This window comes from Megachile rotundata, chromosome 7 (assembly GCF_050947335.1).
Source record: "Megachile rotundata isolate GNS110a chromosome 7, iyMegRotu1, whole genome shotgun sequence".
NCBI lineage: Eukaryota > Metazoa > Arthropoda > Insecta > Hymenoptera > Megachilidae > Megachile > Megachile rotundata.
Window position 1 is genome coordinate 8,457,045 of NC_134989.1, and position 24,674 is coordinate 8,481,718.

Below are 24,674 nucleotides of genomic sequence, written 5' to 3' on the forward strand. Positions count from 1 at the left end.
GAACTCGGTAATTTAGAAATTTAGGAATGTAGGAAGTCTGTAATTTAGAAATTTAGAACTTAAGGAATTCTGAAATTTAGAAATTAAAAAATTTACAAATAAAATTCCCAAATCTTCTAATTTTCAAGTTCCCAAAAATTTAAACCTCAACACACATACTCACATACCCTACCTTATTCTACCTTATTCTCCATACCCATTACTCTATAATTTCTCAAATACCCAAATTTACCCTACACTACCTACATCATCCCCTGATCTCTCAAATTCAATCCCGTAAAAGTATACTCGTATCTCTCTCCTTCGATTCGTCAATTCTCATGAAAATGCACAGAATCCTTGACCTAACTGTGTTCCGTATCCGTAAATCCCTCCTGCCGGTTGCATCGTCCCTGGTTCGCCGCACGGTTTAACCTCCAGACGGTGCAGGGTGTCGTTTCTATCAGATGGTTTTGCTGGTCGGCTGCTTCGGCAATGTCAGTACCCACGACGGTCAAATGTGCCTGCTTCTTCGTGTATTCCGTACATACTCGTTCACGGTCTGATTCTTCCCGGACGGCGATTCGTTTCCCACATTTTTATTCCCTCGATTTCGCCGCTTCTCTTTCTTCTCCCTTCGAGCCGTTCCACTCGCTTATTTATCATTGCTGGATAGGACAAGGTAATTTCTACGGCCATGAACTTTATCGTTCGAGTTTCATTTCCGGTGCGAGTTACGAAATCCTGGATAAATCTGCTTGGAAATTCTGTCGGTTCAATATGTGCATTAAGACGTTTGCCATTCAGATGCAAATGGTGTTTGGTCAGAGTTTTGTTACATTTTATTGCAGAAAGTTTTTGTATGTTTCATTGTAGAAAGTTTTGTTATGGTTTGTTGTAAAAAGTTTTGTTATTATTTACTGTACATTGTTATTCATTTGGTGACACTTTTGAGGGATGAATCTTTACTTCAGGCTTTCGGTAAATGCAAGATTTGTATTAGGAAGAAATTATATATTAGAAACGTAAAAATATTTATTGTTATTAATCCAGCAATTTTAACAGAAATATTTTCATAGAAAAATAGACTTCAGTAATATAATTATTTAATATGATCAGTAAATTTTAGGCAAACGTGTAGGTGAAGTGAAGAAACCAATATGGCGGCAGTAATAGTAAACGCTACTGCGCATGCGCGGATCAGTGCACACATACATCGATACACATATGGTACAACTGCGTCAGAATGATTTATTGCTGTAATGTTAAAACAGACAAGGAATATTCAAAAGTTAAGAATATTTTGCATATTGATCATTGATGAACATTCGGAATTAAACTTAAACTTCAATCATGGTGAAAATACGAGTCACACATACACGTCGCCTTTCAACCACGTGGCGTCATGTGGTACAGATATTACAAAGTAAGTTTTTAATGCCAATAAGGAAGATTGGCTTTTGTCAGAGAACTCGTTGAAGAGTATCGATATCCGTGTAAATTGGGCGAGAAAAAACGTAGCATAGTTAATTTATTCGCAACATGTGACGCCGGGTCGTCTGGAGGTTGAATCGAGAAGCGTCGCGGCACCGGCTGGAACCTCGAGCGTCGGTCGCAGACATAAAATGCGGACCCCCGATGTTGAGTCAAGGGTACGAGAGAGTGATGCACGACTTCCATAGACCTGCTCGTGTTCGGCCGTGATGTGCTCGCTCGCTCGCTCGCTGGGTTACTTGCTCGCTTGTTTGCTCGAGGCCGCTTCACCTTGAACGATTCGCGGAGTTTATGGCTTACGAGCCACGCGTCGGCGAGATCCCCGGCTCTAGAACGCGTGGGAGTGGACCGGCAATCGGTGAGAGATCTTTCAAGGTCCGTTCTCGGAAATCATTTTTGAAAACACAAGTCTCCGCGGAGGGCGCCTCCACCTAAGTGGCAACAATGAAAAAAGATCAAGATTTATTCCTATTCGGGTATTGTCTTCCAACTCCGGGTCATTGTACACTATTAATTAATTTCTCTCTGCCACGGGCTGCGTTTTCATGGGAAACGGACCGGTATCATAAACGACGTTTAAATAGAGTGCTCCAGAGGAACGTCGTAATTTAGGACTTCCATCTCGCTCTTTTCTGATGTAATTAACAACCTGACCGATCAAGATGCTGTTTGTGTGTTTTACGAACACGCGAGAATGATCCGCGATCAAGATATACCTGCTCGAGGTTTTGCCCTGGGCATTTTTCCAGGATGATGGATCGAAAACTGCACCTCGCAGAATGACGATTTCATCTTTCTTGTTAATGTTTGCTTAGAGGTAATGATGCCCAACTTTGAATATATGGCTTTTTAATGGGTAAAATACTTCGTTTGCTTTTTTAATGGAACTAGTGCAAAGTGGTACTAGTATTAAGACTTGTAAACGTTCTATGAGCACATTATTACGTACACCGATAGCGACAGTGAAAAAGTGAGGATACAAGGAGCTATTTAAGTAAATAACTTAATAGCATTTCTCAACAGATGATGGATCAAATAGGGTCTTATAGTGATGTCCAAAAATATTTTTAGACATTCTTTAATAATTCATTCACTCATAATTGGTGATACACACTTGATGTACACCTATTTCCCATATTTCATAGGTCCACAAAAATTCCCAATATCCATCAAAACCCGAAATCTTCAACGTCTCCCAAACCTAATCATCAAGTCCAGCGCTCTAAGTCAAATAATTTTGATGCAAGAAAATCTGAAGCTAGGTTTCGACTAGCATCCAATCCAAAAAATGTAACGCTAATGTGACGATTAATCTCAGTCCCTGTTTCAAGCAAAAAATGATCATCCAGACAGCATACGTACGATATGGAAGAGCAACACGGTTCTTGTTCATCCCTCGTCCTGTTCTGCCCTTCCAACGATAATAAATTCATTTTTAATCCTTTTGATTCTCGGTTAATATATCAGTGCCCGACCCAGGCTTGACCGTGCCGCACATTTGCGGTAAGAACAAGCCACGAGGTCCTGTTCAAGCAATGCAGGATCGTTCGTTTTTCTGCAAGCGTAACCGCACCGTGAAAACCATCGAAGAAGGACGGGGATAGGAAAACTAAAGAGACCACACGAGGGGGGTGAATTACACAGGATACTGGTCGGTCAACGCTTTGAGTTATGATCCCAACGCTCTATAATCGTTAATTGAAGACCACTATGATCCTGTTTTGCCCGTACCTTCCGCCACAAATTATTTTTTTCCCGCTACTTATATGGGAGAGGTTTATCGGTAAGAATAGTCGAACTTTCATGCTTCTTTGAATGTTGTTTTTTGTAGGGGTAATTGCTTTTAATTTAATTAGGGTATGTTTTCTTGTAGTTTTATGCTAGATCTGTGAGGAACATGTTTATACTTTGTATTTAAGAATTTGTGAATTTGAGAGTTTTGAAATTGTGACGAGAGGAGTTAAAGATTTGAGAAGTTCACAATTTGAAAGTTTTGAAATTTTTGGAAGAGAAATTCAAGGTATGAAAATTTTGAAATTTTTGGAAGAGAAATTCAAGGTATGAAAATTTTGAAATTTTTGAAAGAGAAATTCAAGGTATGTAAATTTTGAAATTTTTGAAAGAGAAATTTAAGGTATGAAAATTTTGAAATTTGAGAAAATAAGAATTGGAGAACTTGAAAACTTGGAATGACAAGTTGAGGATTTCAGAAGTTTCAAATTTGAGAATTTAAAAATTTGGAAACAGTGCATATTTTGGACTAAGGTCTGTACTATTCGTCATTCGTAAGTTGAAAATACAATTTGTATCGAACGATACGATACCAAGGCATAAATCTGAACATCCTGTTCCAAAGGCTGTGTCCTGCTGGCCTGGTATAGTTGAACAAGGGCGCCCTCTGTCGATCGAGATACGATCGACCTAAGTACACTCGGGTACATACTTTCTTTGCATAAAGGCAAACTTAATAAGTTTTATATTGCTGCATTTTCAACTTCAGAAATTTTTGAATATCTAAATTTTCAAATTTATATTTAAGTTTGTAAAATTTTGTTAATCTTGCTTCTTTAGATTCCAAAAGTTCTCAGATCCCCAAATCTTACGATACTGAAATCCCCAAATCCACAGACTCCTAAATCTTCAGATCCTAAAATCTTCACATCCCCAAATTCCAAGAACCCCAAATCCTAAGATCCCCAAATTCCAAGATATCTAAATCCTCAAATACCCAAATCCACACATTCCCAAATCTTCAGGTCCTAAAATCTTCACATCCTCAAATTTCAAGAACCCCAAATCCTGAGATCCCCAAATCCTAAGATATCTAAATTCTCATATCCCCAAATCCACAGATTCCCAAATCTTCACATCCCCAAATTCCAAGAACCCCAAATCCTGAGATCCCCAAATCTCAAGATATCTAAATGCTCAGATTCCCAAATCCACAGATTCTAAAATCCTCAGATCCTAAAATCACCTCCCAAAATCTCAGTATCTTCAAATCCTCAGATCCCCAAATTCTTAAACCCTCAAATTTCAAAACCTCCAAATTCCCACATTCCCAAATCCCAATCGTCAAAATCTCCTAGTCTCCAAATATCTTCCCCAAATTAACCCATGCAGAAATTTCCAAATTTCCCAAAATCCTTAGTCAACAAGTCAACAAGACCTCTTTTCTCCCTCTTCCTAGGGAAGCCAGATTTGCTGTTGACTGTACAACGAGATATACGACCTACGATTGGCATGCACTAAGCGTTACCACTTACATGTACAACGTACATCCGCGATCTTCTTTTTTACCCCGGTCGACCTTTCCCAACCCTCTTTCTCTTCGGGCAGGTATTCTTGTCGGACGCGTTCCTCGTGCTCGCGACCTGATAAAAAGAGATCGGGGCCCAAGGAGAAACGATAAGAAGCGATACGTCGAGAACAGCCTTTGGAATGCCGTGTGAAATCTTTGGAAAACGTCAACACTGATACTGGTTTCGATAAACCATCGATGGGGGAATGATTTGCTGACTTTTGCTTCAAAGACGTCCGACAAAAATTATTTCTGTGTGAAGTGTTTTTGAAACGGGATTCGAGTTATCTATGTTTGAAGAAGATCAACTTTTATGTTTTACTTCTTTATTTTTGCTGCGGTGTGAAATCTCGAAGTTTTCGTAAATGAGTTCAGAAAATCAGATCTGTAAAATTTAGCAAATCAACAAATGCAAGATTAAAGAATTTTTGTGCCAGTAGAAATAATACGTATTTTATAGAAAATTTTTAGGGACGTGTACACAAAATATTTGTATAACATATTATATATTATACATGCAAACATAACATAATATATAATAACATGTAACCATAATATAATGTAATGTGATAAAATTTAAATGTAATATAATATATTTGTGTGACAAAATCCAAATGCTATTTCAACATAACCTAATCATATAAATTCCATATTTCCACATAAACATATAAACGTACAATAAATAATTTTTATCATTCTATTTTATTTCTTATTCTCACATTTAAGATATTCGTACTTGTACGTTGACTCATTATTTTCAAACATATGAGTCACCAGCTATGTGACACTTCCTGCATATTTAAAATTCATTAATTCTACATGCACCACGATTTTTTAAATATATTACAGTGTATCAAAGAATTAGTTCATGAAATAATGGAGGAATGCAATGGTCAAATATTCAGTAAAATTATCGCGCAACGACGAGACAAAAGCAGGTACGAAATGTGCGTGTATATCCGAATTAGTCAGATGGTGTGACTCGTCACGGTTTCAAAGGTGTACGCATTCTAATTAGATGGACACGCCAGGCTGCCCTCTCGTCTATGAAAGATATCGTCGGTTGACGCATTCAGCTCGAAGAATTCTCAACACGCATCGCGCGTTATTCAACGCGAAGACATTGCCTATCGCTGTGACAGCGGCGGATTAATTAAATTTATTAGCACCGTGTGCACTTCCGTAACGATTGCGTGAAAAATGGGACGTATACGGTGCCATAAAATGTCCGCTGGAACGTTAAACGTTGCCTTGCCGTGCGAACAAATCGTGAAAATTTTTATCTCCTTTAGCGAATTTTTTTTATCTACAGGGAAAATGTGCGAGGCGAAGCTTTAATTACGAAGAATAAATTTAATCTTTTAAACTAAGGATACATTTTTCAAATACAAATGGTACTTATTTATTTTTGCTTCATTTCATAATATTCTTCTTTCTGAATTTTTTTAATACTTTTACTAATTTCTTTTTTTTCATAATTTGTTTTCTCTAACTTCACTAAATTTGTTCAGTTTTTAGACTCTGTATTTTTTGCTCAGATGCAATTCTTTCTGAAGGAGTTAAACAAAATGGCCGCCATGACACGATTGTCATTAACCGGACAGTTAAAGATATTCTCAAATTTAAGGTAATTGTTTGCTAAAATAATTTACTACATTTCACCAAATTTGTAACAGATTACAAGCACAGTACAAAATGTTTACAACAAAAATTAAGTCAACGATAATCGAAGGGGCTAAAAAAGAACAGGTGGCGAATACCTGGAAGATACCGTTTTTTCGACTTCATTTCAATTTTAACAAGTGCCATAATACTTATGAACAGCAGCGTATTATACGTGGTTCGTTAACGAAAGGGTGAAAAGGCACCCTTAACGCGGCGCGATAACGTGGCTCGTTTCGCTCGAAGCGGGTACAGTGCTCGTGTCACGAAATTAACGCTGCACCTGGCCGAATGAAATTAACGCCCTGCACGCTAAAGGAAAAAAGGAGATCGAAGGTAGAAAAGGGAAAGAACAACGACGACAACACGGTCGATTCGATCTGGCCGCCATAGCGGCAAGTGGTGTGGCTGGTTGGTGCAATACCGACGTTGACACTGGCGTCGTTTACCAGATGCAGAAGGGGAGAAACGTCGCATAATGTCACTAACGTAATTAAACCGACCATCGTGAATTTCTACTGCGAGTGTTTCCGAAACTCCATGGAAACTTCTTTTCTCTTCGATTTTTACACGCGAATTTGCAAACTTAACCCGCTAGTTAACGCAATTTTAAATAGGTATTTAACGTGTTGCAACATTGAAATTACTGGAAAATTTTAGTAGATTGTATTTATACTTCTAACAAGTTTTACCAAATATTTTGTTGCATGTGATTATCAAACCCATCACTCATCACATCAAACTTGTAAGTGGTTAACAGAAGTATTTGCAACTGGACAAGGGAACAAATTAATAATATAAGTGACATGTAAATTCAAACCACATCCATGTAACACAGTCAAAGTCCAAAATTGTCTATTAATAAATAGGATGAAGTAAATAATTATTAGGAAAAGAAAGTGAATCCCCCTGCGTCTACCACTGATGAAGAATCATAGAGATCGATGAAAAATCGACTGAAAATTTGAGGAGTGTTTTGTGGAACACCCTGTAGTGATCTGTACACCGTACGCAAATAAACTTGATAAATTCAACGTATCGTTTAGCGAGGCTCGATATAAACGGCCGACACACGATTAGCCTGTACGTGTAACAAATAGCAAGCTTGTCCGCTCCTCTAATAATACGACGACCGAGATACAAACCCCTTTTCATTCAACTTCTCCTTCGTTTGAGCTGCCAGTCACCCGTCAGTATCATTATCATTAAAAAGATCATCGTCTTCGATATTTTATAGGCAGCCTTTTCATTTCTGCAACATTAATGCGAGACGCTGAGGTGTTAATGGATACTTGTCGGAAGTAAACTGTTGCACTTTGTTACCTCTTTTCTTCTATCATTTTCTCGTTTCTCATTCAGGGTGTCGATGTTGAGGCGTCGTTATCGAACGATTCTATTAATCGATAATTGGTTAAGTTGCAGTAGCAAGTCTTGTAAAATGGATGTGTGGCTAATGGTAATTAATACTTTGCAGATATGATACTTGAAATAGGCATGAATGAAATATTAAGTAAGTTAATGGTATTTTGAAATTGTTTTTTTTTTAAATAAATTGCAAATTTTGTAATTGTCAAATATTTAGCACATGATCTATAAAAGCATCTGGTACAAATTTTTATAAAATTTTTTTGTGTAAAGTTAGCTTATTTTATAATTGTAAAGTTATAGAATATTTCGTTTGTATATATTTATAATTATAAAACATTTCATTTACTTATATTTATAATTATAAGGCAGTTCGATTATTTATATTTTTAACTATAAAATATTTAGTTTGCTTACATTTATAATTATGAAACATTAAAATATAAATATTTCTCAATCTTTGTAACAATTTTTTGTTACATCTTTTGCAACGTTATACAACTTCTTTTTGAATAAACCATTAAAACAGCAAATATTAGTTTAAGTTTGTCTTAATTTTTGTCTTCATTGAGTCTATTTTTTTTCCAAAGTTGAAAAATATAAGAAATTGTCTGAAATCTAGACAAAGAGAAATCAACTTTAGCCTGCTCGTATTTTAATTCACCGACCCGTTGTTCGTAGATGTTCGATTTTCATTTCTTCTCCAAGGGAAATGTAGCGTTGATAAATCGCGTGTTTAATTAATTAATCACTGACAGCGGCGTTGCCCGTTTCTACCGTCCCACGACGATTTGTTTTAGCTTCGAATTCAATTATTAATCCAGAAATACGCCGGCGGATCGTCGATCGAAGTTCGCAATTAAGCGAATTAGAAAGTGAGAATATATTGGAACACGGTACGCTTTTAGATCACGTTTCTACCGAATGCACTTTAATTTTTGATGAACCTTTTCTCGAAACCTTTTAACGATCGAATACATCCGTGTCTGTTTAACGAGGTAGAAATACTATTCAAACGTATGGGATTGAATAAACTGCTTCTATTATTGTTATTGCTTGAACATGTAGGTGTTTTTATTCATCAAAATTGTTTTCGCTTAATACATATTTTAGATGAATATTAGAATGGCTAAAATTTAATTTTTAAGATATTTCTTGGATATTTTGACATTTTTCTGTGGGAAACAATTAAGATTGTTTTTACTTAATTAAATAAATATTTTAAATAATGACTATTGCAGTAACGCTTACAATTTTTAGAACATTGCTTGGACATATTAGCACTTTTTATTTTGCATTTATAGAACTTTTATCTTAAAATTTATAGCTTTGATTGATAGTTCAGATACATAAAATAATATATAAATAATAATGTAAATATATAAAATATTTCAAATATAAAAAATAATACATTACTCATAGGTGTAATATTACATAAAATAATACATCAGCATTTTATTAAATAATCATCCTATTTCATATGTACATCTAGCTTTCCCTAGGATAAACAGATGAAGCAAGTAGGTTTAGTATTCATTTCAATGCGAGTTGGTTCACTCGGTAATCAGTAAAACGCTAATGAACTCGATTCGGGTCTGTTTGTCAAATCACCAACGTAAATTGTACCTAGGCATAAAGCCTAATAATTCTTGAATATTAATCACACCGTATTAACGGTGCAAATCGAACTTGATTGTAGTCGTGAATATTTCACAAGCTGAGATGAAGAAGAATCATTAAAAACTACCCTTACAATCAATTACATATTGCTTTAATAGTACATAAAATTATTTTGAAATTCTAACATAATAAAAATAACATGATTCTGAAATACTACCACCTCCCTTGAAGTCATGCAACCCTAGTGTACTGTAAATATCAATATACATAATTGCAAATATAAAATATAAATATTGAAGTAAATAGTAGACCTATGTCGTTAAGTATCTATAAGATACCGACAATCTATATATCCGTAAGTATTAATAAGATGCCGACAATAGATACCATTAGTATCAATAAGATATCGTTAATCTGTATTCGATAACAGCTCCCCTGAATTTCATTTGCCCAAACGAAACGACTGAACCGATACGAAGTCACGCAAAAGAGAAACAAAAGAGACAAATACGTAGAATGTTTGTCCAACTGGTCACCGAGATCGAAAGGATTCTCGTGGCAAGCTACGGTTTCCCAGCCTCTTGTTCTCAGCGACTCGATCACGGACAAAAAGACCCGCGAAAGTGATTCCAGGCACGCGTTCGTCCCCTTTGCCGATTAATTTCGCTGCCACTGCAAGACGAAACGACAAGTTAGTCGACTTTTAACCGCTGGCCAACCTGACCGGGCAGGTGCGCGATCTTTCCTTTTTGAGGAATCTGAGGAAGCTACGAACCGGTGGATGCAACGGCGAAAGAAAGAGATTGAAATCTGCGGTTTCGAGCCGCCTGCGAGAATGAAATCATCCGTTATGTCAGTGAAGACCAAGGTATAACGAAATAACGAGATGTGAAAGTTTCATACTGAGTGATACAAGAACCGTGTACCGTTCGAAACCTTTAGATCCTTTCTGACAAAAATCAAGTCTCTTCATGCCATCATTTTTTCGCCATACTCGTACATAACCTCTGCAAGTTAACCTGTTTAGTTCAAACGTGACTAAATCGTATTTGCACAATTGAACTTAACATTTACATAACTCTATTAAAAATCTATCACTTCAACTTTCCTTACTTGTCTTAACATTGCAGGAACAATTAATTATAAATGACACAACAATCGAGGAAATCGTAGGTTAGAGGTAAACGTCATAGTGCACAGGTTGGGTGAACACTTTCTAAGACATTCTTCAGTGAAGCAACTGATTAGAAAAATACAATGAGTAATTGTTCGAGTGCTGAAGGATGAACGAAATAAAAAGATCCCCCAATTGAATCGTTCGACCGCAGTGGTTTCACGGAAGGAACGCAAAAAGGAAGGACTGGTCATCGATCGGATGGAACCCGGAGGTCGATAATAACGGCGTAACAGGTTCTATCGTTTCATCGCAGTATTTACGTTCTATTATTCTCCGAGCTGACTCGTATATCGTTGGCCCGTGAAATTCCAGCGGAACGGACCCGGGGTCTCGTTTGGCCTCGCCGAGGACATTGTAGTATAGGCAGCCTCTCGCTGAAGTAATGGGCCATTTATTTTCACTCGTCGACCCCCGCCGAGACTAATGTGTCTCAGCAAGCTTTTTCACATCCCTCGTTGCCCACCTCGAGTGCTCCTTCCAGAAAGGTGGCTCGGCCACAAAGCTCTGAAATGCCGACGCGGAAGCTTCGGGCAAAACGAAACGAGAGGCTCCTTGCCGTCAGGAATCTTGCCGGTCGACGATTCAAAGTAAACGAATGGGAATTCGCTTTGACGACGCGTGAGCAACTTCTCCCTGACGGAGCCGGACGATTCGTTTGCGAGCTCGAAAGAAGTCGCGGGATAAAACCCGGTGATAAATGAACGCTCGGAAACGAGCTCGGCTCGCCTACTGTCCCGGTGCTTGAATCGCGTTCGCCGAGAAAATTGATACGCTTTACGACGTAGTCGCTGGTTACCTTCGTTCGATATTCTTGCTCGCGTACAAAATGACACTCTAAGAAATTACGCATCGTTTTTGTCACTGACAATTAACTATGGAATTTAGAACCTGCCTGCATACTTATTTTTGATTAAATAAATTCTCAATTTTAAATAAATACATACTGAAGCAGCAGTATACATCTATTCTTCATAACATCAACTAGCTTACCCCGTGGATACATGAGTTTACAACTATATTTGTTGCAAACTATATTAGAACTATATTTTACTTCTGCATTTATTATTTTAAAAAACGCTTTACTGTATAACTCTAATACATAATGTATAATTTTCAGGGATCCCTCACAGCAAATAAACGTCTCAAGCTTTCAATTATGAACTCGGATCACTGTCGCTTACCCCTATTTTACAACAAACCCCGTCTAGAAACCCCCTTCCGAGAACACCGTCACGAGGAAGCAACGACCGGCGAAGAGAATTCAAGTAGACGAGTCCGGTGAAAAAGCTTCGGGAAAACTTCGAGGGGATCGGACACTGGAAGGACCGTGACAGACGTACTGGAAGGATCGAGGAAAGAAAAGATGGGGTAAAGTTGAGGGTGTGTCACGGTGATTTTACGTCCAAGAAAGTCGCCCAAGTCGTCGTTTCGCTGGAAGCTGGCCAAATGCACTTAATGTTCTATCAGGATCCGGCAAGTTCGCCTTTACACATCATTTCTGTCACTCGCAAACTTTTTCTGAATTATTTCCTGCTTTACCGACTGCGCACACTGCGTGTAAGATGGTGGACTTAAATGAGATTTAAAGGAGAAATGTTTGACAAAATGAAGGCTGACTTGGAGGACTTATGTGACTCTCAAGGTTCTATCTAATAACAGATACATGTGTGTTAAATTGAAGAATTCATAGAAGCAGTGATTTAGGTAAAATTATAAATTGCAAAGGTTTAAGTATAAGAACAAATGAAGTGTATGCATCAACGAAAGACATAACTAGCTTAAGACTTTCAATTGAATTTCATGAAACTAGTATAAGTTCACAAGATGACTCCTGGTACCGAAATGAGGATACCAAAAGGAGCGAATTAAAGATTCTGATTAAATAAAAAAATATATTCCAAGCTACGAATGTTTAGGATCAGCCATTAAGCCGTTTGAGAAGCTCTATAAATTCCTAGAGGCCATGTAGAGCGTGAATACACTAAAAAGCAGGGATGTCCCTAGCGGACTAACACAGCAGATAAGAGAGCAACAAAGGAAAAGTTGCACGTGAGTGATCAACGCGGAACAAACGGCAAAGTTCAGATAACCCCCGTATTTACCACAGCAGACACAACTGGGTGTCTAACATCCCTCGACTACTTCGAACGATTCTCGTAAATAGAAAAACAGAGATACGGTGAAAGCATTCGTAACCCTCCTGAGGAGATCGACGTCCACCCTCGGATCCAGGGTGTATACTTTACCACCTCTGACCGACGGAAGCCACTTCGTAGAACAAAAAAGAGCAGGACAAACGGGGATGACGTTTATCGATTTCAGCGACACAGGGCCAAGATAAAAGCGATTTCTAAAAAAGTCTGGGAAACCGGTGGTGTGCTTTGATCATCCCTCGGTTAACGCCGGATAGCGAAGCGGTTATTTTTGTTTCGTCTGTTTATTCGGTCGATTTACGTGTTTACAGCGATGTGTTCCCGCTGGAAAGATACACAAATGTTTGAAACGATACAGGAGACACGTTCCCCTGCGGGGGAGAAACGATACGAGGATTTGGGGAGATTTGTAACTTTGAAAGTTAGATTTCTTTGTGTTCGAACAAGATGAGCTTGCGATACTTTTTGCGGTTGTTCGAACTTTTTCGACTGGAAGCGGATTGGAGATGTAATTAAACTTCGTATTGGTATAATTTGGATTTTGAGGATATTAGCTACTATTTCGTTGTACATTTTCATAAGAGGTTAACTAGGAAAAGCACCGTAATCTGAATAATTACAGTTATTGCGTACTATATTCTCGACATGGAATTAGATATACTAATAGAAACTTTCAGATCTATCAAGAATTGTACAGACTTAAAAAGGAAATAATTACGAAACCATCAAAGTGTTAAAACTAATTACTCCACAGATAAGAGGCACATAAAAATGCTGATATATTCATAAAACGAGAAAATATGAACGAGATACTTTACGAAATAAAATAAAAATACATGAATTGCTAAATCTGCGGTATTTCAATGTAATTAAATAACTCTATCGCTTGATAAATTTTTATCTAAAACGCGCGTGATCATGTAAACACGTTATTATCGTATTTTTTATTGAGATATTAATACAAATAACTACTTAAACAAATAAAGATACGTCTCGATATTCAATTAATACTTTTAATTTGAATAATTATCTGAATTATGTACATATTTTATTTTAAACTGTTCCGTTGAAAGATGTAATTCGAGAGATATTTGTCAGATCATATTTTTATCGTGTCATTGATAAATTATATATGATATTTTGTAAGACTAACACGATTAACTAATCTGTTATCTTTTGTGTATGTAATAAAAAGGTTGCTTCTTGGTATTCGCACTGACCGAGTGGAAAGATGATACACTGTTTTAATAACGCAAAGATAATGATACAATTAAGCAGAAAGGTCTCTTGATAAATACGTCATTAAATTTTAAGTGTTGCTACTGAAATGAACAGTTAGTTTGTCATCTCCAGCTAATGGCCTCACGTTTTAATAATTACTACAGCTTGTTAAAAAGGTCTTCGTGCATTTCGCTGAAATTTTTGCAACTCAACTTCAATTTACGAGATAACCCAAATTTCCAAATTCTCAATTTTCCAAGCTTTTAACACTCCAAACTAGTAAGTTACCACACTCAAAATTCCTAAAATTTCAAATTTGCAAATTACCACCCTCGAAATTCCTAAAATTCCAAATTAGCAAATTACTACTCTTAAATTCCAAATTTTTCAAATTTCCAAATTCCCAATTTTCCAAGCTTTTAACATTCCAAACTAGTAAGTCACCACCCTCAAAATTCCTAAAATTTCAAATTTGCAAATTACCACCCTCGAAATTCCTAAAATTCCAAATTAGCAAATTACTACTCCTAAATTCCTAAATTCCTAAATTTCCAAATTTCCAATTTGCAAAGCTTCTAACATTCCAAACTAACTTTCTATTATTTCGCTAACAATTAGAAATATAATGTTGGAATAATAAAAATGAATTTAATTAATTTCAGAAAATTTCAATTCGAATATCTGTTCAAATTTTTCGAAACTTCCATCTTCTCAATCCTTTTCTCTCAAGTTCTGCGTCACATTCAAGAAGAATAATGCATTCACTGTTCTCGGAAGTTCACCGAGTCATCCATTAAAATCTACCTTACAGAAACTGTTGAAATTCAGCTGCAAGAAGTACAAATTTAATTATTTCCTACGATCCTCTTTGTCGCATTAAATTTCTCAGGGTCGAACAGCGACTACTTCGTTCCGTTGAATTCGATCCTCTTATCAGTTTGATACCCTATTTTCGCAACGCAGAAAATCATGGTGAAACGGAGCTTCGTGGAGGACGGGAAATCGCGAGACAGTGATTTAAAACGATAGAATCGTCGGAACGAGAGAAGAGGAAAGAAGATTGTAAGTGTCACGTCCCATTTACCACTCTTCTCCTGTTTTATCCAAAGAGGTTTTCACGCTCGACTCGAGCTCAAGCTCGAGGCAATATCCATAACAAAGTCCTTCGGTCCTCCTTGTCTGCTCATTTTCGCAGAGACTCGTTAAATAAATCGCCCGTGAAAAAAGCAGCAGTTTCTTTTAAATTCCGAACAAATTGGCGGGAAAGCTTCCGAGTGTCGATACTACTCGCGAAATTCGTTTACGACTGCCCTTAGACGTAATTAAACGAGAATTTCATGGATCTTTTTATAGTAAAGCTGTTTGTGCAATTGGCTTTTACATTATTAATTGTTTAGCAAATTGTTTAGCAGAAAATTTCATTGCTTTAGTAAATTCGATGCTGTCTTATTCACTACATTTTTCAAATTTTCAATTTAAAGTATTAAAAACATAAATTTATCAATTTGTAATGTAGCGGCTGGCTTCGTGATTTCTTAAGCGATCATGGTAAGTGCAAAAGGCCAGCACGGTTTACGACGTATACGGTCAAAACGGCTATTTTTGAGGATACCGTTAGATTTTCTCGAGGCACGTTTTGTAGTTTTTCGTCAACGGTCTCAATAGCTACGTACGGCATCATAAACCGGGGATTTCCGAAGGGACCACGGTTCCGGGCTTGGCGGTCCCTGACCGTGCAGGGGAGCGGTAAGTGGTCACCGGGAAATCCCGCTGCATTGCCAAATTTGTCGTTTGAAGACACCCCCACCAAGGGATGTAAGAGGTGTCGAGAAAACGCATCAAGGGTGCAGAGAGCAGTTCTTAACAAACCTTTGCGCTTAGCACCTCATCCTTTGAAATAAAGATTCGCTCCGACTTGATAAAAAACTTAGACATTTTTGTATTCACCCACCAACTCCTAAAGTAAATTACTCAATTTATCGATTTTAACTTTGTCAATTTTTTAATTTTTTAATTCGTCAATTCTTCAATTCATCAATTATTAAATTCGTCAATTCTTCAATTTTTCAATTTGTCAATTCATCAATTTTTTAATTCTGTCAATTCGTCAATTTCTCAATTTTGTTAATTTGTCAATTCGTCAATTTTACAATTTGTCAATTATTCAATTTATCAATTTTACAATTCGTCAATTCGTCAATTTTTCAATTTTATTAATTTGTCAATTCGTCAATTTTACAGTTTGTCAATTTTTGCAATTCGTCAATTCGTCAAGTCTACAATTCATCAATTATTAAATTCGTCAATTATTCAATTTTTCAATTTGTCAATTCGTCAATTCTCTAATTCTGTCAATTCGTCAATTTTTCAATTTTGTTAATTTGTCAATCATTCAAGTTGTCAATTATTCAATTCGTCGATTATTCAATTATTCAATTCGTCAATTCTTCAATTTTATCAATTTTATCAATTTCGTCGATTTTATCAATTTTATCAATTTTATCAATTTTATCAATTTTGTCAATTTTATCAATTTTGTTAACTTTATCAATTTTGTCAACTTTATCGATTTTGTCAATTTTAGCGATTTTGTGAATTTTATCAATTTTGTCAATTTTATCAATTTTGTCAGTTATATCAATTTTGTCAATTATATCAAGTTTGTCAATTTTATCAATTTTGTCGATTTTATTAGTTTTATCATTTTTGTCAATTTGATCAATTTTGTCGAATTTGTCAATTGGTCAATTTTTTCAAGTATTAAATAATCATCACCAATAACAGCGAAGGTTCTCCAGGCATTGTATGCAACAAACTCTTTCTATATTGCCAATTCAAAGAACCTTTCACTCCCACAATCCCATCGATCGTAATACGACGAAAGTCTACTATATTAAATCGAATTCCGTAATATTTATTCAAGAAAGAGGAAAAAATGATGAAAAGTCATATCGATAGTTGCAATCCTTTTATCGCGACGCCGTTAGTCCGTATAGAAAGGATATTTTTCCGGAGCAGCGGGCTAGAGAAAGAAATGAAATATGCACATAATATTCACGTAATAGGAGAAGAGGAGGATTGGAGCAACCCGGCGAGATCATGCGCGAATTTCGAGCGAACGAGAGACGAGTTGTATATGCAACAGCTTCATTCATTATTAATATCGACACGCTGCACACGTGCAAAGATACATACGTGATCGTAGTTAGAATAGCGCGATCGCCAGCCTGCCTATGTCGGCTCGTTGAGAAATGCACTGAACGTACCTGAAACAAAAAAGAAAAGAAACGATAAAATGACTCTATCTGTACGTATGGAAGCAGTTTATACGTGATATTTTTAACATGTATTACGTGGCCCACCTGGTGGCTCACGACATTTATCAAAGATACTTCAATTAATTATCGAACGACGGTATGTTGAAATGCGCGGCAATTCAAACTTCATTTTTCAACCAATACGAAGGTTAATGAGTTCTGGAAATTAAAAGCACGGAAATATTGAAATTCGTAAATCTGCAAATTTATAAATCAAAACATTTTTAAATCTGAAGAGCGCAGAAAGTTTAGAAATTCGTAACTTCAGAAATTGAAGAGGTCAGAAATTAAAAAATTTAGGAATATCAAAATTGAAAACCTTTAAATTGAGTCCACACTGAAATCAGAAATAACGTTATCAGAATAAACAGTGCGATATTTACTACGGGATATGGTTTACAGTTTACATTGAGTAGACATATTAACATGACACGGTTTCTGAAATATTACAGCACAAGATATATGCGGTGTAGCGTGTTCTTGAAGATGTTACGGGTATTTTCAATCTATTTTAATACTACGAATTATCAACACTGCGTTTTGCGTCATTTGATATTTGACTTGGTGATTCGAGGAACAACGTGATTCCACGAATCGACATTTTTAGAGTATCGACAAATTGACGTGTTGCTGACTACTTTCTGTAGCCATACATTAAATCGCCACGTGATAGATAGCCACGTTACTCGACCCCTCGCTACATTGCCGCACGTTGCAGCGTCATGTCGTTACGCGTTATATTGCAACTTTACATCGGCAAGCATATTTCCACGCGTTATATCACCACAGGTTGCATTATAACGCGTTGCATCACATATTGCATTTTCTCGCGTTATATCGCCACGACTTTACAACGCGTTGTAACGCCACCAGTTCCATTGCAACGTGTTGTATAACTACGAATTGCGTTGCCATGCGTTATATCGCCATGAGTTGCATTTCCTCGCGTTATATCGCCACGACTTATATTGCAATGCGATATATCGTCAAGAGTTGCATTGCAACGCGTTGTATAACGATAAATCGCGTTGCCACGCGTTATATTGCCACGAGTTACATTTCTTCGCGTTATATTGCCAAGAATTACATTGCAACGCGTTACATAGTCATGAATTGCGTTGCCATGCGTTATATCGCCATGAGTTGCATTTTCTCGCGTTATATCGCCACGAGTTGCATTTCTTCGCGTTATATCGCCACGAATTACATTGCACAACGAAATATCGTCACAAATGGCATTACAAAGCATTGAATAACCATAAATCGCGTTGCCACGCGTTATATCGCCGTGAGTTGCATTACCTCGCGTTATATCGCTACGCAGTAACATAATTATGAGTTATAGAGCCACACACGGAATCACCACAAGTCACGCGTTATATTGCTGCGCGTTATATCGCCACGTGTTGTTTTGCCACGCGTTCCGTCGTCACGTGTTGTACTACCATGCTTTGCATTGCCGCGCGTTATATGTACATACGACCATGCATTTTATCGTCACACTGTGTCGGCAACTTTTTGCCGTTTCACGTTGTATTACCATGCATTGTATCACGCGCTGCATCCGTAGCAGTCTTCCTCATTTGCAAATTTGTTTTGCAGCAGAAGTAAACGTGTTCGGAAGAACGCGGAACCATATACCCTCCATCTTTCAACCCCTTTTTCTTCCTTCCTTCCTGCGTTCCCTCGTCAAGCTTCGGGTCACGGCAAAGTGGAAAATCTCTTTTGTAAGCCGGAGCATGTTTCCGCTTCTCCTGCTCGCTTATTTTAATATTTGAACGAGCCGGAACAGCTTCAGCGGGGAAAGCGTTGAAAGCATCGCTAAAAGGGACTTTCGTGCATGCTTTCAGCATCGCAGTGGCGTGCGTTGCCTATGTGTATACAACCAGCTGTATCGTTGTATCGTTTTATCGTTGTATCGTTGATCGGACTGTCGACGATTCGATTATTTCGCGATCTGCGATCCCCGATCGGCTTTTACGTCCCAGCGTTCCCGTGTTTTCTTTGTGCCGTGTCGAAACGAATCGAAAGAGTTTCGCGAGAACCGAATCGGAAACATTTTTTCAACTCCGGTAAACCGTGAAGCAAATATCACCGTTGTTGCGAAGCTGAATATTTACAAATCGCTTGAAAATGTTAACAAATCGATTGGTACACGAAATGTTGCTTAATTGTACATTTCGAATTATTGTATCGGAACGAACGGTGAATCGGATCGGTTCGTGGGATTAGATATAAACATTTCAGAATTTGTAAATTTTGTAATTATGAAGTTTGTTAGAAAATTGGGAAATATCTCCATGTATGTGAAATATTCAACTACACTTTTCCTACTTTTCTGGTGCACAAAGGAAACGAACACATGTTCAACAAAATCGTTCCTTCAAAAGTTACCTCATATCCAAAGAATTAATTACGTCTATAATTTTTTGCGAATGCCTCAATTGACATTCAACACAAAGCTAAATTATGCGACAGTGATTTCAGTTTCACCAGGTAAAATGAAAGAACACAAACGCCAACACACTCTTAACAATCAATTACACCTCGAGCCACGGATAATTCAATACCGGAAACACCTTCCCATCAGACAAAGCAAAGTGATTAAATCACGCGGACACCTGATTCACGGTATACATTCTACACGCTATACACGCAGTGTATTCCTCAAATCATCGTGTATCCTCGTACAAGGATGCACGCGTGCGACACGCCACGTGCACAGTTCGTTTAAAATAAACGTAGGCGCTATTATTAGGTTGTATCACATTAAACCCTCGATTTCGAAACATAGAAAGCGTGACATGATTTACATAGAACCATAACTGTGCGTAATCGACAAGCTTTAACTAGTCTTAGAGTGCATCGGAAACACGATATTGAATGCAATCACAATACATCAAAACGATACAAAGATACATATTTTATTTTACTTTTATTTATTACTGTTTGTCAATCAATTTCGAACAAGAGATTCAAAAGTTTGGTTCACATTAAAATATCAGCTTGTAATAGTATTTTAATGATACTGTTAACGAAATTGGTTTTTATATATATCAAGTGTTTTTCGTAAAGTTTATTAAATAAAGTTCGTCAAAATTTAGTATTTATATATTTAATGAAATTTGCAAATTAGCTTCGTAATAATATTTGGACGTTAAGTAAACATTTTATAAAATTATAATATATTTGAAAGAAAGTTGCACTTTTTTTCTTAATGCACAAAATTCAACAGCTGATGCTTACTACTGTTTCACCCCTTGTGGTACTTGAACCACTTTGACATATGTTGCCTCATAGTTAAAATATGATGAATTTTACACAAATTTTAAATATGTTTTAGTTTGAAGTTTGAGTCCAATCATAGCTTGCAAAGTTAAGGATTCCTGAATACAAAATTAACATAACATTTAATCTTTATTTATTTGTTTTAATATTGTAAACATGTACAGGCAATTCTGACTAACCTGACAAAGAAATAGTATGGCTAGAAATACAAAAGAAATATTGTTAAATAATATGAAAATAATAAAACATTTTTTGTAACATTTTTGTTTTCAAAATTAAAAACTGATAAAAATATTACTTTCTCACACAATGAACAAGATATAATTTTTTTCGACAAGTTAAGTCCTGAAATAAAGAAGCTAATCGTCTCAAATATTTTTTTTTTCCCACCAGCAGACAAGTGTAGGAATCACGATGCATGAAACAGCCACCGATAAATTGCCACGAACCCACCCCAATTTCTGGAAACAGGTCCCTCACGGCGTAAAACAAAACCGAGGGTGGAATCCAAACGAGCGACAGGCATCTCGTTGAGCGAGGAAAACAAAGTTCAAGTAGAAATTAATCGCGCCGAAGAAGCCGAGTGGAATTTCGACGCGAAACATCGGTAATGCGAGCTAAATTACGACCACTGAATTAAATTCGCCGAAGCTAACGATATTCAAAGAAGGCTGACTCGGAAAGCAAGGGGCTCAGTGCTTCGTGACTCGCTTCTCGCTTTCTTCCTGCGGCTCCATCCGGAGGAAACTCCGGCTTCGAAATACAAGATGCTAATTGCTAAACGGGGATGTACACCAGATTCTAGCCAGCTTATCCCTCTTGCTTCTGGATTTCCTTCGCGCAGCCCTTTCTCATTCTCGTTCCCATTCTCCCCTCGCGAAACCACTGAATATTCAAAGTTCGCCGTGGAAAGAGCGATAAACGCAACATCGCTCGTACTACTGAGCTACGAACAGACAGTCCGGGTCTATTTGGATGGGTTCATTCGAAACCCTCTTTTGTATAATTATGCTTTTTTTACGGACATTTGTCTCGGTGAAAAGTTGAACGTACTTCTACCGACACCGCTTTTTAACACATTTGTGGAAATTTAAGGATGAAGCCTCGGTTATTTCGTAATTGAGTATGAAACAATCTAAATAAACTTGTACTTTAGTCGTATTTGAATTGAAATTAAATTTTGTGGCATTTTCTACATAACTTTTTATCTTTTGGTGGGATGATGTTGTGTAACAGTAAGATACTGCATATAATTTGTGGACAAATTTTTATGAAGAAATTTGTTGAAGAATTTTTGTGAAAAAATGTGTTGAAAAATTTTTGTGGGAAAATTTATTACCACACTACGTATGGTTGGCATGCTTGCAATACTTGAACTGTTACAAATATCCAAATATTAAGAAAAGTGATTATTTCATAATTTTAATTATTTTATATAAAATTGCAGTTTTACAAAAATAAACAATTTCCTAACAAAATATTTTTGAAAATATACATTGTCCATAACTTTGCTACTATTAACACTTGGAGTTTAAAAATATTCCAACTTGATAAATTAATAGTAAAAATATAACATAATAATTTTATTAATATAATAATAAAATACAAAAACAAACCCATAAACTATTACCATTCACATTAAAAAAAGAATAAAATGCATAAAAAGACAAAAATAAAATAATCTAAAAGAAACAAAATTTATTTTGAACTCTTCTACCACCAATATTTTTCAATATAATTTGTAGAATCGAACTTCTGGTATTAATATTAATAACATCACTAATAATTGGTAAAAAATGTTTCGTTTTAATCACTGAATGACTAAATCATGTAAATTATAAGCGTCACGGAATTTCATCTATAAAAACCTGCTTCCATTGAGCAAGCATAAAATCCCTTCTCACGTTAAATGACGTAGCTTGACCCCATTTCTTCTTGGTGGGTCGTGAATAATAGCGGTCGATTCACTTAACTGACTTCCGGCAGGCGATTAATAGATCGATTTCTTTTAATAGCACGGGTGGAGAGGAAAGAAACGGATTATTTAGTCGTGAAACCGTGATTTGTCGGATTAATAAAAATTCTTGTAATGAAACAACTTACCACATTTCTGTTTGTGAATTTATACTGATATACTGATTATACTATTGCATTGATTATACTGTCATTATATTTATACTGTTTTTATTAGACTTTTAGATACTGTTTGGATTTAAATTGTAGCTACTCTTCGAGTTATCAAAACTATACAAAGTTATTCAAACGAGGTACTACTGCGTTTGCTCTTTTGTATCACAAAAGTTAATTCAGATATCAGATGATTTATTTTACAGAAAAATGATATTGAATACATAAACATTAATATGGTGAATATTATTCTAAATACATTAAAAATACATCAGTAACTTTGTTTTGCTATATTTAGTTGAACATTGCAAACAAAATTTATTTTTGAGAAATAAACAGTAGGATATCATCCCCCTCTGAACACAACAGATACAGAAGTACTGAAATGTCCAAATATTACTATAACTGCATAAGAAAATTATCTGTGTACAGGGTGTTCTAAGTTTGTGTACAACGAAAAAGGGGATGAACTTATTAAACTACAAATTTTTCAATGTTTTCAATGTACCACCCTTATGATCATAAATCTGTCATTAACCTTTTCCCGCACTTTGACGAGTCTCGCTCGTGACGCACTTACTGCTTAAATATGACAAAGCTTACTCAAATTTTGAACACTCTTCAACTTGAAATTTAGGTCCAACTATGAGTTGCATGATCAAAAATCCCTTAATATAAAATACACAGAACACTTTAATTTTCTTTATCCGTTTTAATAGTTAGTCTTGACTGACGCATCTGATAAATAAATGGCACAGGAAGGGGTTGAAACAGTGAATTTTTGAAGTGAACGTCGCCTGGCTAAACCCCTGAAACGTGTAGCAAAATTGATTACCAAAGAAATATGACATTCCTCACGTCTTCATTTATAATAACCGTCGCCTAAACCTTTAATTTAGTACACGTTTCGAACAACGTCATCGTCATCAATTTCCACTAACAAACGTATCTCTAAATCAAACAAAATACATCAAAGGGAAACGGAAAGTAAGCGTGCCTTCGAGTGTCTGAAAAGCGTGAGTCGTAATGTGAATCGACCTTTAATGTGGCGTATCTATTATATAATCTCCGGTATTCAAACAAACCCGTGCTGAGTCCGCGGCACGCTAGCAGAATTGCAAAACACTGATCGTAAAGAAAGGGTTCGCTGTTTATATTCCCAGCGCGAGAACACGCATCTCGTTAAGTGAGAACAAGCACCTCAAAAGGTACCTACGATTCTCCTTACGACCTTCGAGAATGAAGCCCTAAAAGAACTTAAGGAAGGAAGGAAGACGGCTTCGAGGAAGGATCAGAACGCTATTTCTTAGACAGGTATGACGACGTGGAAACGCGTTTCTGATCTCTTGCGAGAATTTCTCTTGTAACGAAGTCGTTACTTCGCTGAACAAAGTAGCTAGTAACTTATTTGTTGCTGTCATGCGGTGGAAAGTTTTTTACTTCGTGGAATTTTAAGGAGGTATGGGTTCTCAAGATTTTATGGTTTGTGAATTTTGTGGCAGTGGGTTAGGTTAGGTTATGGTAGTGGGTTATTAATGTTTAAGTAGCACAATTTGGGAATTTTCAGATTTGTAGTTATAGGATTTTGAGATAGTAAGCTAGTAAGTTAGGTTTTAGTTATTCAATTTTCGAATGTCTTCATTTTTTAAGTTTTCAAATTAGTAAGTTATTATCACTTACATTTCTAAATTTCCAAATTCCCAATTTTTCAAGCTTCTAACAATCCAAATTAGTAAGTTACCACCTTCAAAATTCCTAAAATTCCAAATTTGTAAATTACCACCCTCGAAATTCCTAAAATTCCAAATTAGCAAATTACCACTCCTAAATTCCTAAATTTCTAAATTTCCAAATTCCCAATATTCCAAGCTTCTAACAATCCGAACTAGTAAGTTACCACCCTCAAAATTCCAAAAATTTCAAATTTGCAAATTACTACCCTCGAAATTCCTAAAATTCCAAATTGGCAA

At 36.4% G+C, this 24,674-nt stretch overlaps 1 protein-coding gene and 1 long non-coding RNA gene across 12 annotated transcripts in view; one reads left to right on the top strand and one right to left on the bottom strand.

The window, feature by feature from the left end:
* LOC100879726 (uncharacterized) overlaps positions 1–24,674 on the bottom strand; it is a 448,351-nt gene that overhangs the window by 239,463 nt on the left and 184,214 nt on the right. The window contains exon 2 of one of the 11 annotated variants that reach the window (XM_076533373.1): positions 17,168–17,238. The exons of 9 other annotated variants lie outside the window; for them this stretch is intronic. In XM_076533373.1, the coding sequence (XP_076389488.1) occupies positions 17,168–17,238 (71 nt within the window). Of the gene's footprint in view, positions 1–7,581; positions 7,607–17,167; positions 17,239–24,674 lie in introns of those variants that run through there. One more of the 11 variants, XM_076533374.1, reaches the window with a different exon arrangement.
* Positions 10,006–13,734, top strand: LOC105662385 (uncharacterized). The gene is made up of 3 exons (XR_001095889.2): positions 10,006–10,289; positions 10,552–10,831; positions 11,716–13,734. It is a non-coding gene; the product is annotated as an uncharacterized LOC105662385 (long non-coding RNA).